This window comes from Pholis gunnellus (genome assembly GCF_910591455.1).
Source record: "Pholis gunnellus genome assembly, chromosome: 3".
Lineage (NCBI taxonomy): Eukaryota > Metazoa > Chordata > Actinopteri > Perciformes > Pholidae > Pholis > Pholis gunnellus.
In genome coordinates this window covers 28,919,058-28,937,424 of record NC_136529.1, presented here as the reverse complement: position 1 = coordinate 28,937,424, position 18,367 = coordinate 28,919,058, and the positions used below count along the sequence as shown (strand labels likewise).

Below are 18,367 nucleotides of genomic sequence, written 5' to 3'. Positions count from 1 at the left end.
TCATAGTTCGTTTTTGACGCACTGAAGTATTTCTCCTCTAAACCTTAGTTTCTTTTCAAAACACAATTTCCTGCCTCTCTGTGGAGTTCCTTCTGGCTCCGTTCCAAACCATTCTACTTATTCTGAAACCTTCAGAGCAGAAGGTTCACACGGACCCATGCAGGGCTTCTCTGTCTGAGGGGAAAGTTGAGCAAAAACCCCGTTGAGGAGCCACCACAGCTGGCCAAATATCCCTCATACGACTGAATATTTCAGAAAATACCAGGTGGACATTTCATAATATAAATAATACTCTTTAGGAAAATACACATATCTCATACACACACCACACACACACACACACACCACACACACAGCACACATACACAGGGTGCAAAATTCACTTTTTTCCCCACATGCAAATGTCTAGTGAACATTTGACCAGCCATTTGTTTTTTTGGCTGGTGAGTGAAGCAAATAGCAACCACTTGCTGATTATATGAGCATTTGGTGATCATCTGCTGCTGATTTCCATCCCTGGAAAATAAACTTCTAAATCACAGAACAAATATACGATGTATAATAGTATTTACAGCTACTAAGACATAATCATATGCACAACAATAATAGAATCATCTACAGCAAACAGAATCAGTGACATGTAAAAGCAGAGAGCTGGACTCGACTCACCCAGCAGGACGTCGCACAGAACCGGTTGAGCTGATGCAAGCAGTTTATATACGTTGATGGAACATGTGGGATCATACTGGTCCATAGTGTGTGTGTGTGTGTGTGTGTGTGTGTGTGAGTGTGAGAGTGAGTGACAGAGAGAGAGAGAGTGTTGCATGTGTGGCCTCTTACACAAATAGTTCCACAATTTGTAAAATAAGCTAATTTTCTTTCTTTGTTTCAAGATTTTTTTATCCTAAAAACCTTTCACTGTCCGCTGATCAAGTGTGAACGAGCAGAATGAAAATCCCAAACAAAAGTGTCTCTTATCAGGTGGAAAAGTCCAGCAGATGGATTCCGTCTGTGTCAGTTTTTCAACACACAGCGTTCATGTTTCACAGACGCTGAGGGAGGACGGCAGTAACAGGAGTAACAGGAGTAACAGCAGTAACAGGAGTAACAGGAGTAACAGGAGTAACAGCAGTAACAGCAGTAACAGGAGTAACAGGAGTAACAGCAGTAACAGGAGTAACAGCAGTAACAGCAGTAACAGGAGTAACAGCAGTAACAGCAGTAACAGGAGTAACAGGAGTAACAGCAGTAACAGCAGTAACAGGAGTAACAGCAGTAACAGGAGTAACAGCAGTAACAGGAGTATCAGGAGTAACAGGAGTAACAGCAGTAACAGGAGTAACAGCAGTAACAGGAGTAACAGCAGTAACAGGAGTAACAGCAGTAACAGGAGTAACAGGAGTAACAGCAGTAACAGCAGTAACAGGAGTAACAGCAGTAACAGGAGTAACAGCAGGGACAGGAGTAACAGCAGTAACAGCAGTAACAGCAGTAACAGGAGTAACAGGAGTAACAGCAGTAACAGCAGGGACAGCAGTAACAGCAGTAACAGGAGTAACAGGAGTAACAGCAGTAACAGGAGTAACAGCAGTAACAGGAGTAACAGCAGTAACAGGAGTAACAGGAGTAACAGCAGTAACAGCAGTAACAGCAGGGACAGCAGTAACAGGAGTAACCGGAGTAACAGCAGTAACAGGAGTAACAGCAGTAACAGGAGTAACAGCAGTAACAGGAGTAACAGTAGTAACAGCAGTAACAGCAGTAACAGGAGTAACAGCAGTAACAGGAGTAACAGTAGTAACAGCAGTAACAGCAGTAACAGGAGTAACAGCAGTAACAGGAGTAACAGCAGTAACAGGAGTAACAGGAGTAACAGCAGTAACAGGAGTAACAGGAGTAACAGCAGTAACAGGAGTAACAGCAGTAACAGCAGTAACAGGAGTAACAGGAGTAACAGCAGTAACAGGAGTAACAGGAGTAACAGCAGTAACAGGAGTAACAGCAGGGACAGCAGTAACAGGAGTAACAGCAGTAACAGGAGTAACAGCAGTAACAGGAGTAACAGGAGTAACAGCAGTAACAGGAGTAACAGGAGTAACAGCAGGGACAGCAGTAACAGGAGGAACAGCAGTAACAGGAGTAACAGGAGTAACAGCAGGGACAGCAGTAACAGGAGTAACAGCAGGGACAGCAGTAACAGGAGTAACAGCAGTAACAGGAGTAACAGCAGTAACAGGAGTAACAGGAGTAACAGCAGTAACAGGAGTAACAGGAGTAACAGCAGGGACAGCAGTAACAGGAGGAACAGCAGTAACAGGAGTAACAGGAGTAACAGCAGTAACAGCAGTAACAGGAGTAACGGCAGTAACATCATTTGTCAGAGAAGAGAAAATAAAACCACGATGATGATGATGATGATGATGATGATGAGTTGAGATCAAACTTTCTTCAAACATCTCTTTAAAGGACACCAACCTTCACACGTTCACTCCTCTCTATGTGCTGAAGGTTCACACATCACTCACACACTCATTTATACATTTATTAATAGAAACATGGAGGAAACAGACGTTTTCTGATCATTGACAGTATTTTCTGATTTATGGAGTGAAACAAAGAGACATCATCATGTTCTGATTATCACTCTAATATGTCCAAAAAATGAAACAAGAATGTTCAACCTGGCTTCATCCAATGTTCAGATTAATGTCAGTAATAATCTGAAGTTAAATGTTTTACTCTATTCTCACCCTTATCATTTGAGCTTTAGTATGTATTTGTAAATTCAATGTATTATCTATTTGAACTACTTCGACATCAAACAGAAGTAAAACACAATCATGTGAAACACCAACGACCACGTTACAAAGTAGAGTCGTTTGTTTGAGACGACTCGCTTCACTTCCACCAGGACGTTTTCTGGTCGCTCATCCTCACTCTACACAGCAGGAAGCTTCTCATGTGTCTCCTGAAGGTCTGGTCTCTCAGTCCGTAGACGATGGGACTGAGGAACCGGGGCAGGATCTGGACGAAGATGTAGCAGGCGAAGCGTACATCCGGGAACCGACCGGGAAACAGGTAGTGCAGACCTTGTTCGAACATGGGCCTCACGTACGCCAGCATGCACAGCAGCAGCTGAAAGCCGTGCAGCACGATGGTGTTTCTGGCTTTTTTATTGTCTGCCGTCGCTCCCTTGGCTGCAAACAGGATCCTGAAGTAAGCGTAGAGGAGCGTGAGCCACACAAGGACCAGACAGACGATGTGCGAGGCGTCCCTCTTCTTCAGGCTGTACGAGCTCCGGAACACAAAGTCTCTGGAACAGAAAACTTTAGAGTGGAAGAAGTGCAGCGGCTCTGTGGCCAAGAGGATGAAGAGGTCCGGCAGGATGGAGAACGCGCTCGCCGCCCAGATGAGGCCGATCAGGATCCAGGTGTTCCTCACCGTGCAGATGCGTCCGTGACGCAGCGGCAGGCAGATGGCCACATGGCACTCGACCGCCATGCCGGCCAGGTTCAGAGGGGTGTTGAGGGTGGAGAGGATGGCGAGGAGGAGCAGGAGGAGGCATAAGGAGACGTTGATGGTGTGGAGGGCGTAGCTGAGGATGTGGAGCAGAGTGGACAGGATGAGCTGCATCATGTCGTTGATCACCAGGTGGATGAACAGGATGTAACGAGGGTTCGTGTTGAACATCTGGAGGAAGATGGAGGAGAATCACTGATTTATCAAACTCATATGCAGCTATTTTCATTTTCTTTTCTTTGCACTACGAGACATAGAAAGCAGACGATGTCGTCGGCAATGACTCACAAAATAGTTCAATGACTTATGAATGATTTTGAGTAAATTTATCAAAAATCAATGAGCAACAAATGAAAGCTGCGTCTCAGAGTAATATGTCTGAATGATGCATACAAATAGGAAGCATATGAACACTAGAAGCTGGGACTCAAACCCGATGAACAAGTGTTAATACGTGTTAATACGTGTTAATAAGTGTTAATAAGTGATAATAAGTGTTAACACGTGTTAATACGTGTTAATAAGTGTTAATAAGTGATAATAAGTGTTAACACGTGTTAATACGTGTTATTAAGTGTTAATAAGTGATTATAAGTGTTAACACGTGTTAATACGTGTTAATAAGTGTTAATAAGTGATAATAAGTGATAATAAATGTTAATAACTGATAATTAGTAAGACCTTGTGTCTCTATTAAGCCCGATAATCACGATATCAACTGACTGAATAATATATGGTGTAACCTAAACCGTGATTTTGTCTGTTTGTGTTTACATGAGTTTGTCACCGGACTAAACAGCAGCGCCGTGTTCTTCCATTTATAGACGTACGATTTATTCATACTTTTGGTTGTGTGGTTTAAATTAATACATTTTTTATTTATTTAGAATATTCCAATGTCTGAATATTCTTAAGAATTAGGTTCATTACTCCTTTACAGGGTGAACTTATATTCTTATAATAGCAGCAGCATAAAAAAAGGGTCTTAAAATGACAATAATATCGTTCACATAGAGGATCAGGACTACACTGAGACTGGTTCACATAGAGGATCAGGACTACACTGAGACTGGTTCACATAAAGGATCAGGACTACACTGAGAGTGGTTCACGTAGAGGATCAGGACTAAACTGAGACTGGTTCACATAGAGGATCAGGACTAAACTGAGACTGGTTCACATAGAGGATCAGGACTACACTGAGAGTGGTTCATGTAGAGGATCAGGACTAAACTGAGACTGGTTCACATAGAGGATCAGGACTAAACTGAGTCTGGTTCATATAGAGGATCAGGACTACACTGAGAGTGGTTCACATAGAGGATCAGGACTACACTGAGAGTGGTTCACATAGAGGATCAGGACTACACTGAGAGTGGTTCACATAGAGCAGGGGTGGCCAACCCGCGGCTCCCGAGCCGCATGCGGCTCTTTGCCCGGTTTCATGCGGCTCTTACGTTCATATCGAAGTTTGTATTTGTGTTTTTTTAATTTTCGTTTCGCTTGAGTTAAATACGGTATTTTCGTCAAACGCGCATGTGCGGCCACAGATTACGTTCCTCGTCGACCCATTTAACGCCGAGACGGACTGTTTGAAAGCCCCGCTAGTCACAGATGAGGCTGCGGCTGAGTTAGAGATGATCGATCTTTGTGAGGAGGACCAACTCAAACCTGCTTTAAGGGACGGGACCATTGAGTTCTGGAAAAGTGTGCCAATGAAAAAATACCCCAATGTCAAACGGGCTGCGCTTAAGATACTGTCAATGTTTGGGTCAACATACGTCTGCGAGTCTGTTTTCTACCCTGAAACACGTGAAATCAAAGCATCGATCTGTTCTGACTGACACCCATGTGAAAGAATTGCTTCGAGTGGCAACAACGGAATACAAGCCAGATTTGAAGAGGATTGTTCAAGGCAAGGAATGCCAGAAGTCCCACTAAGTAACATGCATAGTAAAAGAAAAACACTATTGTAAATTATTATATTTTTGTTTGTGGACTTGGTTGAACTGAGAGTTTGTCTGTGTGAGACAGTGCACACAATGTTCATTGTTGAAAATGACGTGTGTGTGTGTGTGTGTGTGTGTGTGTGTGTGTGTGTGTGTGTGTGTGTGTGTGTGTGTGTGTGTGTGTGTGTGTGTGTGTGTGTGTGTGTAAAAATGTGGCTCTTGGTCTCTGACTGGTTGGCCACCCCTGACATAGAGGATCAGGACTACACTGAGTCTGGTTCACATAGAGGATCAGGACTACACTGAGTGGTTCACATGGAGGATCAGGACTACACTGAGACTGGTTCGCATAGAGGATCAGGACTACACTGAGACTGGTTCACATAGAGGATCAGGACTACACTGAGACTGGTTCATATAGAGGATCAGGACTACACTGAGACTGGTTCATATAGAGGATCAGGACTACACTGAGACTGGTTCACATAGAGGATCAGGACTACCCTGAGAGTGGTTCACATAGAGGATCAGGACTACACTGAGACTGGTTCACATAGAGGATCAGGACTACACTGAGAGTGGTTCACATAGAGGATCAGGACTACACTGAGACTGGTTCATATAGAGGATCAGGACTACACTGAGAGTGGTTCACATAGAGGATCAGGACTACACTGAGACGGGTTCATATAGAGGATCAGGACTACACTGAGAGTGGTTCACATAGAGGATCAGGACCTAAATGTGTAAAAACGACGGTGAACGTGAGACCTGGTGCTTCCTGAAGGTGTGGACCAGAGTGCTGTTGATGGAGTTGATGGCGATGCAGAGAGCCGTGATGATCACATTGTTGGTCACCGCTCTGGTGAAGTGGTCCCGCTGGTTCCCGGTTACTGCTGACGTGTCGTTGACGGATGAAAAATTCATCTCTGAAATCAGCAAAATCCTTTCTGTCTGAAACAAGCACCAACATGTTCTAGTTCATATTTGTTTGTTTTGTTTGTATGTTTCATAGTTCGTTTTTGACGCACTGAAGTATTTCTCCTCTAAACCTTAGTTTCTTTTCAAAACACAATTTCCTGCCTCTCTGTGGAGTTCCTTCTGGCTCCGTTCCAAACCATTCTACTTATTCTGAAACCTTCAGAGCAGAAGGTTCACACGGACCCATGCAGGGCTTCTCTGTCTGAGGGGAAAGTTGAGCAAAAACCCCGTTGAGGAGCCACCACAGCTGGCCAAATATCCCTCATACGACTGAATATTTCAGAAAATACCAGGTGGACATTTCATAATATAAATAATACTCTTTAGGAAAATACACATATCTCATACACACACCACACACACACACACACACCACACACACAGCACACATACACAGGGTGCAAAATTCACTTTTTTCCCCACATGCAAATGTCTAGTGAACATTTGACCAGCCATTTGTTTTTTTGGCTGGTGAGTGAAGCAAATAGCAACCACTTGCTGATTATATGAGCATTTGGTGATCATCTGCTGCTGATTTCCATCCCTGGAAAATAAACTTCTAAATCACAGAACAAATATACGATGTATAATAGTATTTACAGCTACTAAGACATAATCATATGCACAACAATAATAGAATCATCTACAGTCCAAACAGAATCAGTGACATGTAAAAGCAGAGAGCTGGACTCGACTCACCCAGCAGGACGTCGCACAGAACCAGTTGAGCTGATGCAAGCAGTTTATATACGTTGATGGAACATGTGGGATCATACTGGTCCATAGTGTGTGTGTGTGTGTGTGTGTGTGTGTGTGTGTGTGTGTGTGTGTGTGTGTGTGTGTGTGTGTGTGTGTGAGAGTGAGTGACAGAGAGAGAGAGAGTGTTGCATGTGTGGCCTCTTACACAAATAGTTCCACAATTTGTAAAATAAGCTAATTTTCTTTCTTTGTTTCAAGATTTTTTTACAAGATTTTTTTATCCTAAAAACCTTTCACTGTCCGCTGATCAAGTGTGAACGAGCAGAATGAAAATCCCAAACAAAAGTGTCTCTTATCAGGTGGAAAAGTCCAGCAGATGGATTCCGTCTGTGTCAGTTGTTCAACACACAGCGTTCATGTTTCACAGACACTGAGGGAGGACGGCAGTAACAGGAGTAACAGGAGTAACAGGAGTAACAGGAGTAACAGCAGTAACAGCAGTAACATAAGTAACAGCAGTAACAGCAGTAACAGGAGTAACAGCAGTAACAGGAGTAACAGCAGTAACAGCAGTAACAGGAGTAACAGCAGTAACAGCAGTAACAGGAGTAACAGCAGTAACAGCAGTAACAGGAGTAACAGCAGTAACAGCAGTAACAGAAGTAACAGCAGTAACAGCAGTAACAGGAGTAACAGCAGTAACAGCAGTAACAGGAGTAACAGCAGTAACAGGAGTAACAGCAGTAAGAGCAGTAACAGGAATAACAGCAGTAACAGGAGTAACAGCAGTAACAGCAGTAACAGCAGTAACAGGAATAGCAGTAACAGGAATAACAGCAGTAACAGGAATAACAGCAGTAACAGGAGTAACAGGAGTAACAGCAGTAACAGGAATAACAGCAGTAACAGCAGTAACAGGAATAACAGCAGTAACAGGAATAACAGCAGTAACAGCAGTAACAGGAATAACAGCAGTAACAGGAGTAACAGGAGTAACAGCAGTAACAGGAATAACAGCAGTAACAGGAATAACAGCAGTAACAGGAATAACAGCAGTAACAGCAGTAACAGCAGTAATACAAGCAGGGCTTATCTGCACATGAGTGAACATGAACGCTAGATTTCACCTCTTCAGGTTTTCACAAGTTTAGGAGATCGCTCGTCAGCAGGAGGCATCTATTAGTTTACAAGCATCTTTATTCCTTTTTTTTGCATTTTAAAGTTGATCATTTGCTGTTTTTTCATTTTCTGACTTTGCGTCTGATGCTGCTGTGCTAATACTTCCTGTATTCAGTCAGAGCTCCGATAACAAAGAGATCAGATTTCAATGATGACTGAAAACACGAAACAAAGAAGACTGAACTGGAATGTGGAGGACTTTAACTGATGGATATGATAAACATAATTTATATTATATATCAGACCAACCTGTAACCTCAACAGGAAATGACAAGAGACCTTGCTGTTACGCAATTTTACAATAGAGGGTTGCACAATGAACAGATGTTCAAAACATTTCAAATACAATAGAATGTAAACAATAAATTAGACTTAACTATATAAAGGAAGAAATACATTTAAAAAAAATCATATTTACGAGGAATCTTTATTTGATTAAACATTTATTCATCCAGGATCAGATAACAGACTTAATCCAGCACATTGCAAAGAGTCGTCCTTCAGTAACAGGAGTTCAGTCCTGAACTGATCCTCCATCCAGTTATTTTAATCATCTATCAGATGGAGCAGGGACCCCCGACTCTGTATGTTGTATAAGATTGTGTTTTATATTGAACATGTGCCATGTATACACACACCTCTTCATTCAATACTGAGCTATTCAAGTAACACACAGGTTGATGTGTTCATGTTGTTTAAACATGTGGAGGTACAGTGAGTGGGGGGGCGGTGCCACTGACATTAATAAACACACCTCATCACTGACACCAGTGACATCATCAACATTCTGTCAATTGCATGATAATCATACGAGCTGTTCAAACAGACGTTTTTATTTTAAACATAAATGTGGAAATGAAAGTGAGTGATGTTCTATTAGTGCCACTGCCACACACACACACCTGTTATCATGCAAACAATACTGAACTATTACAATAATGGACACATTCATGTAGAGCTGCAACAACGAATCGATAAAATCGATAAAATTGATTATTAAAAGAGTTGGCAACGAATTTCATTATCGATTCGTTGTGTCGGTGATTATTACGCCTCTCAATAAGTGGCGGAGATGTTTGAGTGAATAACGGAACAGGACTCCGGTTCTGTAGCTGACGCTGACCGGCGTTTAAACGTTGCCATGACAACACCGGAAGTTGATTTACGCGATTTGTATTATTTTCGCGTCATTCGCGCCGCCGCCGTCGGGGACCTCGCGTTTGGTCGCGATCGCCAGGGACCTCTTCACCGCGTTTGTGTGTGAACACCAAACGCGATGAACGCGGCCGGTATCTCCGGTATTTGTGTTCATCCGCGTGCATCGCGTGCATCGTGCCGGAGAGGGGGCGGGGCTTATCGGCCTGAAAGCCGTTCACTGATGGATCAGCGCGTGTCTGCCCTTCACTGAGAGGCGTGGGTAAACCCGCTGAACCCCACTCCTGATATTAGTCCACTTATTTTTTTAAATAATGACTTTAACAGCTCAGGGATGTTCAACCTGTTTGTGCACTTTGTGAAGATGTGTTGCTCTGTGAATGTGCACTGAGGCTCTGTTTGTGATAAAAGGGTTGGAAATCAATGCTTTTTTGTTTTTTGTATCCGATTCATCGATTAATCGAACAAATAATCGAAAGATTAATCGATTATTAAAATAATCGTTAGTTGCAGCCCTACATTCATGTTTAGACCCCCGAGGGCTCGCTCCCTGTTGAAGACCTCTGATCTAGTTGAAAGTGGCTCTGTAGCTCACAGCAAGATGAGGGTCCAAAAGCGTTCTATGGATGATGTATCTTTATGTACATTATTTCAATGTACATAAAGACCTGAGAACTGGACTGACGTGGTCTTAATGAGGACTGGACTGACGTGGTCTGGACTGGAGCAGCTAGATATCTGGCTTGGTTCATGATTTTTAACATTGAAGTTGATGAAAACTCAGCGTTGACTTTGAATCGTTCCTCCTTGGCTCCAAAAACGACTTTGTTTTGGAGCAACGCTTTAAAGTAGGCGACGTGACATTTGTTCAATAAAAGACCTGAAACCTGTTTCACTCGTCAGTCAGAGGACTCAGATGTAACAACGTTGTTTCATTTTAGAGTAAAAATCTAATGTGCAGAATGAGACACATACAAAATAATGATGAAACAAAAATCAAGATATTGTCTCTGAATACAAAGACGAGCTCACAGAGAGAAGATGAACCCACCGTGTAGTCGTATAGCAACCACACACACATTAAGTCAACCCCAATCATTTCAATGAGTCCACACACACATACAGAAAGAACGCGATGAAACGTAATAGCTGCATTGTGAAGGTTTTTATGCTTCAAACTTTACAATTTCACGTCATTTTGACCTTAAAGACAAAACGTCAGAAGAGTCACACACATCACAGCCTTCGTCTGAACAAATCATTCTGAAACCCTTTTAATAATGTATCATTAATAACATTTATCCACAAATAAAAAGGTTATGACTGACAGATAACTCTTATATATACTCATGGTCTAGTACAGCAGCATGATGTTCAGGGAGCTCCATGGTTTGATGCTCGGTCTCTTTGTACACAGCAGATACTTCTTTAGATGCTGTCTGAACGTATTGTCTCGCAGCCCGTACACAATAGGACTGACCAGCCTGGGGAGCATCTGGACGATGATGTACGAGGCAAAGACTATATTCAGAGTGTGTTCAGGGAAGCTGTAGGCCAGAGCCTTCCTGATCAGATGGGCTACGTAGGTGAGCATACACAGCAGCAGCTGGAAGCCGTGCAGCAGGATGGTGTTCCTGGCTTTCTTCGTGTCTCCTTTAGCTGATTTGGATGCTTTAGCTGTTTTAGCAGCTAAGATGATCTTGATGTAAGCGTAGAGCAGCGTGAGCCAAACAACAACCAGGTAGACTGTGTGCGAAGCCTCCTTCTTCTTCAGGTGGATCGGGTGACGGAACAGATTATCATTATGACAAAAGATAGTGGAATAAAATAACTCCACAGGCTCTGTAGCCAGTAAAATAAAGACATCCGGCAGCGTTGAAACTGCACTCACGGCCCAAATCAAAGCAATGAGAAGGTGAGTCCTCCTGATGGTGCAGAGCTCAGCGTGGCGCAGCGGCAGACACACGGCGACGTAACACTCCACCGCCATGACGGCCAGATTCAACGGAGTGTTGATGTTGGTGAAGACGGTAAAGACAATAATGAGCAAACACAAGGAAACATTGATTCTGTAGAAGATGTAACTGAAGACAAACAGGCTGATGGACGTCGTCAGCTGGATCATGTCGTTCACCACCAGGTGGATGAAGAGGATGTAACGAGGATTCACATAGAACACCTGAAGAAGAATCAGTTCAAACAGCTCAACGTCTTCATACATCAGACACTCAAACATGAATAGTATTGATAATAACGTATAAGATAAGCCTTTATTGATATATAAATACAGATGATTAATCAGAATAAACAATAAGAGAAATATAACAATAAAATAAGAAGTCCAGTCATCATGAAATCATTCAGGAGGAATCAGACTCATTTATAATGTGATAATCAGCATCTGTCCGTATTACTATATAGAGATAATATACATATGATATAATACAACAGAATGACATATTAACAGTGTAACACACATCTGACCTGGTGCTTCCTGAAGGTGTGGATCAAGGAGCCGTTGATGTAGTTGATGACGAGGCCGAGAGTCACGACGATCACATTTTTAGCTACGACTGAGCTGAAGGAGTCTCGATGAGTCGCAGTCGACGCGTTAAAGCCAGAAGACGATGAATTCATCGAGCTGATCTGAGGATCCTGCAAACCTCTCATGAACATTTCAAACATATTTCAGATTGTGTTCATCTCATCAAACACATTTCCAACCACAGCAGCAATACCTGGTGAACAACTGAAGAGAGTCATTAGATCTACAGACGCTCCGCTCGTCCTCGTCCTCTCTGCAGGAAAACCACAAACCTCACGGCTGGACTGCATGAAAGGTTTCACAACATCTGGAGCATATTTTACTTTAATACCAGCAGTCACATTAAAGAAAGGGATAAAGAAAGGGATATATATATATACATATATATATATATGTATATATATATATATATATACTTATATATACATATATATATACATATATACATATATATATATATATAATAGATGGCTCATTTCAGAATGAGACTGTCCCACTTCCCCCACATAGAACAGCTCCTTTTATGTGAAAATGAAAATCTTATTTGCTTCATTAAAATGCATTTTTTTCACAACTTCAAAAGAAGAATGTATAAATCATGAATGAAATGTTTATGTTGAATGATCGTTTAAAAAGAATGATTCCTGTTTCTTCTGTTTTGAGATGAACTGAAACACGTTTTACCTTCTCGTTATTAGACTGTGAGTAGAAAAGTAGAAGTTGAGCATAATAATAATAATAATAATAATAATAATAATAATAATAATAATTCCATAGAGGTGAAGATGAAGCACTGTTCGAAACACACAGAGTGAAGACGACGCTAACACAGAATGAGAGCATCAGAGACGTTCCTACCTCTGATAGTGAGCTCTAGATTCCACCTTCAGCAGTGATGAAGTGATGAAGAGATGAAGAGATGAAGAGATGAAGTGATGAAGTGATGAAGTGATGAAGAGATGCGTGTGAAGCGGCTTCATCTCTTATGCAGCAGCGTCATGGAGCTGCTGGAACCTCAATGACTTCATCCAGCTGCTGTTTTCAGCAGCAGCTCTATGTTTATGCTTTCTGATGCGCTCTGGCACCTCGTTTATATTCTACGTACACGTTTCTATCTTTGAACATGAATTTTAAAAGTGTGTATTAGTATTCGGTTGTTAAATGTCTTCATGTTAACAATAGTGGAATGTAACAAAGTACATTTACTAAAGTCGTTTTACATTCAACTTTCTACTTTATACGCTTGTTTATATGAATCATGATTTATTATTACAGGTTATTACTTTCAGAGTAACTCCAACACGTTCATGATGAACACATGAACGCTTCAATGTTTACAATCCAACAATATAATAGAACACAGATCATTGTGACCTTTATTTCAGGTACTTTCAGTATATTTTGATGCTAATAAAAACTGTTATGCGTGACTTTGACTTGAGTATTTTACTGTAGTATTACTACTATTACCTGAGTACTTCCTACTTCTGTATATTAAACTTGAAATATTAAAAAAGGTTTTCTTTTAGTCTCAAATATATCGTTTTCAGATCGTTTATTCAGTGTCGGGACTTTACTCTTTGAAAGAGTGACACATGAGAAATATGCAGTATATTCATATATATATAATGTATACACACAGATATATGTATATAACATGAGTAGTATGAGGTGGGCCTCACGGGGTAAATTGTGATCTTGTCGCTGCTTTGGGAGTTTTATTTCTTTTGCTTTGGTTTAATCGTTAGTTTTTGCTCTCCTGGCACGTAGTCCGTGAGCTCCTCCTGCTCACCAAGCAGTTACTATTTAACACATTTATACTGTGGCACTAATAAAGATTTATATTCAGCGCTGCTTCCTGCGTGTATGGAGCCTCAACGGCGTCTGAACCTGATCTCTGTGGCACCGGGGCGAAGTATGAATATTGTTTATTATAACATATGCAAGGTTATGATAAGACTGATTATGATAAGAATACTACAATAAAGGGGTTTGCCTTAGTGCTTTCTGAAGGTGTGAATCAGGGAACCACTGATGTAGTTGATGGTGCCAGAACAATCACAAACAAACCACAGCATCACTGCCGTATTCAGATAGAATACTGATGGAGCCGCTCCACCATTAGCATCGTCCGGTCCTGATGGAGCAGCTCCACCGTTAGCATCGTCCGGTCCTGATGGAGCAGCTCCACCGTTAGCATCGTCCGGTCCTGATGGAGCAGCTCCACCGTTAGCATCGTCCGGTCCTGATGGAGCAGCTCCACCGTTAGCATCGTCCGGTCCTGATGGAGCCGCTCCACCGTTAGCATCGTCCGGTCCTGATGGAGCCGAGCTCCGTTCAGAAAACAAGCATTTTGAAAGTGGTTTGTGTGTCGTCGTGTGGACGGACCCGACAGAGGAATGGATTCAGACATCGTGTAGTTTCTAAGATATCCTTTTGATCAGTTTATTGCAATTAAATCACAGCAACGTATATTTATTTTGGGTTCGTAGTTAACCAGATTTATTCAGCCGACATGCAGCTTGCTAGCTTTAAATGCGTTTGAATGATGTAATCACAAGGTTGTTTGCGTTTCTGAAGTATCTGGGATATCCAGAACAAATAGTGGTTCATTCGTTAATATCACAAAACACAAATTTACCTAAAAAGGAAGAAACTTGTCCTTTTGGACCCTAAGCCTTTTTTTAGGCCTTTTCTCGAAAATTGTAACCCATACAAAAGAGACTACAATTCTGTAACTACAAGGTCTATTTTAAAAATGTTGATGCTTGAATAACACTAGGGATTGTGAGATTTGATGAGATGAGTAAATATTGTGTATATGTTACCGGTTAATAGTAGCTGAACACAGCAAACACAGCAAACAAGGAAAATTCCCAAGTTCGTCTGAAGAAAAAGCACTGTAATTTATTAAATGAGGCCTGGCTAGCCTAAAAACATTCCCAATTCATAGCACAAAGGGTGCAGGTGCCTCACAAAAAGATTTTGTGTAAATAAAGTGAAGCAAACCCCAAATATAGGTGTTTATCTAAAAAAAAACATGCCAAATTCTCATTTTCGAACCAGAATTTGTAGCTGTTCCATTTTACTTTTATATACTTTATAATTATATATTTCACTATATTTCACTTTATTTGTCACTCATATTGTACAATCTATCATAACAGAGCTGTTTGGCATAATTCTGACCCATTTTGACCCATTTTGACGTGTCATATCTCTCCTGGATGTCTGTCTGTTTGTCTGGAGCCCTTGCTCAGGCTCTGCTGGGCGGATCTTGTCATGTGACATCTCATTAGATCCAGGTGCTCAAAACGAACACACTCGTGTGTTTCATGAAGTGATTGACAGAATTTTCAGCCAATAAAACTCCAAAACCGTGCAGCGGTCAGCCCCCAAGCCCCAAGCCCCCTGTATGATTCGCCGCCGGCATTCTGACCACCATTTTGGCTCAGATGAACGGAGAAACTCCATTTTAAGTTCCAGACGTACCTACTGAGCAGACGAACACATTACTAATAAGGAATAATTGCGGATTTCACCGTTTTGGCCCTCAAAACCGTCTCAAGGTATGATACAGTTATAATATTTTCGCAGTGTGGGAGTTGTGCTTTCTGTGGCTTGTTGGCTGTAACTCCTGAACGCTTTGACGGAGAGTAATTTGGAAGCTACCGTTGAACTCTGTGTGGAATGCTAATGTTGTTAGCGGTGTGATTTGCCGGGTAAGATGCTATGCCCGAGATTCACGAAGCATTCTCTGAGTTGTTGTCTTGCCGGCTGTGGCGTAAAATGCATGATATTGTGGCGAATCTTCTTAGTTAGTTAGTAGAATAGTTTATAATGGTGTTTGCAGTGTGTAAAATGGTTAACGTGATTACATTAAGGAGACCTTTTTCGATAAAAAAAAAAATGTAATTTCTTTTTTTAATTTCTTTATGAACTTTAATTTCTACAACGCTCTCTTCGATTAAAAATCTCGTTAACCCCAAATGGGGCTCGCTCGGGTCCAAGAACTCCAGTATTTTAAGTAATCTGGATACCACAAAGGTCTGACCTTCACTTACCAACCACATGAGGAGAAACATCATTTGGATGGCAGTTCACTCGACACAGATACCTTCTGATGTACTTCCTGAAAGTCTTGTCTCGCAACCCGTAGACAATAGGATTCACAAAGCGAGGGAGCATTTGGTTTATGATAAAGAAAGCAAAGCTTATAGCTGCTAAACTTCCTGGGAAAAAGTATGTGAGCACCTCAGCTAACATCGGCTGCACATAAACCATCATACACAAAAGCACCTGAAAGCCATGAAGCATGATGGTGTTTTGAGCCTTTTTAGCATCTGCTTTAGCAGCTTTGGCCACAAAGAAAATTCTGAAGTAAGTGTAGAAGAGAGGGAGCCAAACCACCACCAGAAACAAGATGTGGGACGCATCCCTCTTCTTTAGACTGTAGGTGCTCCTGAACACAGTGTCCCTGCTGCAGAACACTCGTGAGTTTAAGAACTGCAGAGGTTCAGTGGCCAAAAGGATGAAGACATCCGGCAGGACAGACAGAGAACTCAGTGTCCAGATCATCCCGATGATGATATATGTTCTTCTGACCGTGCATATGGAGTTATAGCGGAGAGGAATGCAGACAGCGACGTAGCACTCTGCTGCCATGAAGGCTAAGTTCAGAGGGGTGTTCTGAGTGGTGAAGACTGCCGGCAAGATGAGGAGGCAGCAGAAGTAGACGTAGATGGTGTGGAAGGTGTAGGTGAAGACGAAGAGGGAAATGCTGGTGGTCAGCTGGATCATGTCGTTCAGCAACAGGTGGATGAAGAGGATGAAGCGAGGGTTCGTCCTGAAGATCTGAATCCAGCAGCAGAATCGGGGGTTAGATTGCAGTAAATTACAGATTTCGACCGGACACCTTCCCCAATATTTCTAATAACTTCAGCATCTGTTCTGTCATCAGTGTTGGTTTCGTACTAGTCCACATGTGTCATTCACATTCATCTTGAATCGCTGTGATAGTGATGCTTAAATCAATCGTGTTAGAACACGATGTTCACATATTGTCAAAGTGAAGTTAAAGTTTATGTGAATAGAAAAAGAAAAGGCTGTATTACTATCATGTCATATTACTGTTATACAGTCACTGGAAGAGGAACCAACCACTAAACACCTTTCTATGTCTCTCTGTTATAGAACAAGTTGAATAATGACTCAGTGTTGCTGTAACACAGCTACCTGTCCACTGAATGTGCCTTTGATATTCAAGTCTGTAGAAGTAGACATGCAACTAAAACCAGTAGATATGAGGAAAAGGTTACAGGAGCGAGAAAATCAAGTGTTGATGCAACAATAGTTATACTAACCAGAATAAGAACACCGTTAAATAGCTTTTTTAAACCAGCTGATTGTGAGAAGAGCAGACATAAAAGAAATAGAATGAAAAGGAAAGAGTGGGGAGCTGTTCAAACCTCACACACTTTACACCAGTGTTCCTGAGCCACGGAACTACACCAAGCAAAACCCTCAAAATGTTATAATTTCTTTTAATTTGAACTCTTAATCCTCCAACTAAACCCTGCTGGCAAGTTAAGCCCACTGACCAATCACAGCGCATGCTGCACCTCACTGCAGAGCTGCTGCTGCAAACTGAGTAACAGAAGTCTGAACACACTGAAGTAGAAGGTTTTTACTTCCTGTAGATGAGAACAGCTGAGACTCATTAGCTGTAAAACACAACGGGACCTCAGCATGAAGCCTTCACTTGTCCAGGTTCAAATCTGATAACAACACCACAGAGAAGGAATATTTGACACATGTTTTATTAAAGGCATGTCTCGGAGCTTTCCATAAAAGGACATGTGGAGACCCATGGTAACCACGGTTACATACCTAGGCCGTGTAGAAATGTGTTTTCATAATTCGATCGTACCAATAACTTCAAGAACACTTAAAGCAAATAACTTTGGGTACTACGTGAAAAACACAATATTTAAGATATTTATTTTCATAAAGATGAGAATATCTACGTCTAGGTGTGGGAGAGGGCAGCGACGTGAGGAGCACGACTTCACACCTCCACGCTGCCCTGATGAGCTGTCACAGGCTGAACATCACTGCTTCACACTGACATTCTTTACCTGCTGAACGAAATTACTTTTTTCTGTAGTGGCAATTACATTTTACTCACATGATGCCTGTTGAACGTGTGGACCATCGTAGCATTGATGTAGTTGATGGTGATGCCGAAGACAACGACGATCACATTCTTGCCAACAGCCATAACGAACGAGTCCCTGTAGCTCAGAGCTCCGGTCACGTTGCTCTCTGCTGTGAGATTCAT

General features: G+C 41.8%; 1 protein-coding gene across 1 annotated transcript; it reads right to left on the bottom strand.

Annotated features, from left to right (window-relative positions):
* Nucleotides 1-2,898: 2,898 nt before the first annotated feature.
* Nucleotides 2,899-18,367, bottom strand: LOC306693948 (uncharacterized protein; the record flags this gene model as incomplete). Its single annotated transcript, XM_079156635.1, has 7 exons — nucleotides 2,899-3,690; nucleotides 6,240-6,364; nucleotides 10,896-11,661; nucleotides 11,967-12,070; nucleotides 14,147-14,344; nucleotides 16,092-16,881; nucleotides 18,215-18,367. 7 exons carry the CDS (start codon nucleotides 18,365-18,367, stop codon nucleotides 2,899-2,901), a joined length of 2,928 nt encoding a protein of 975 aa, XP_079012761.1.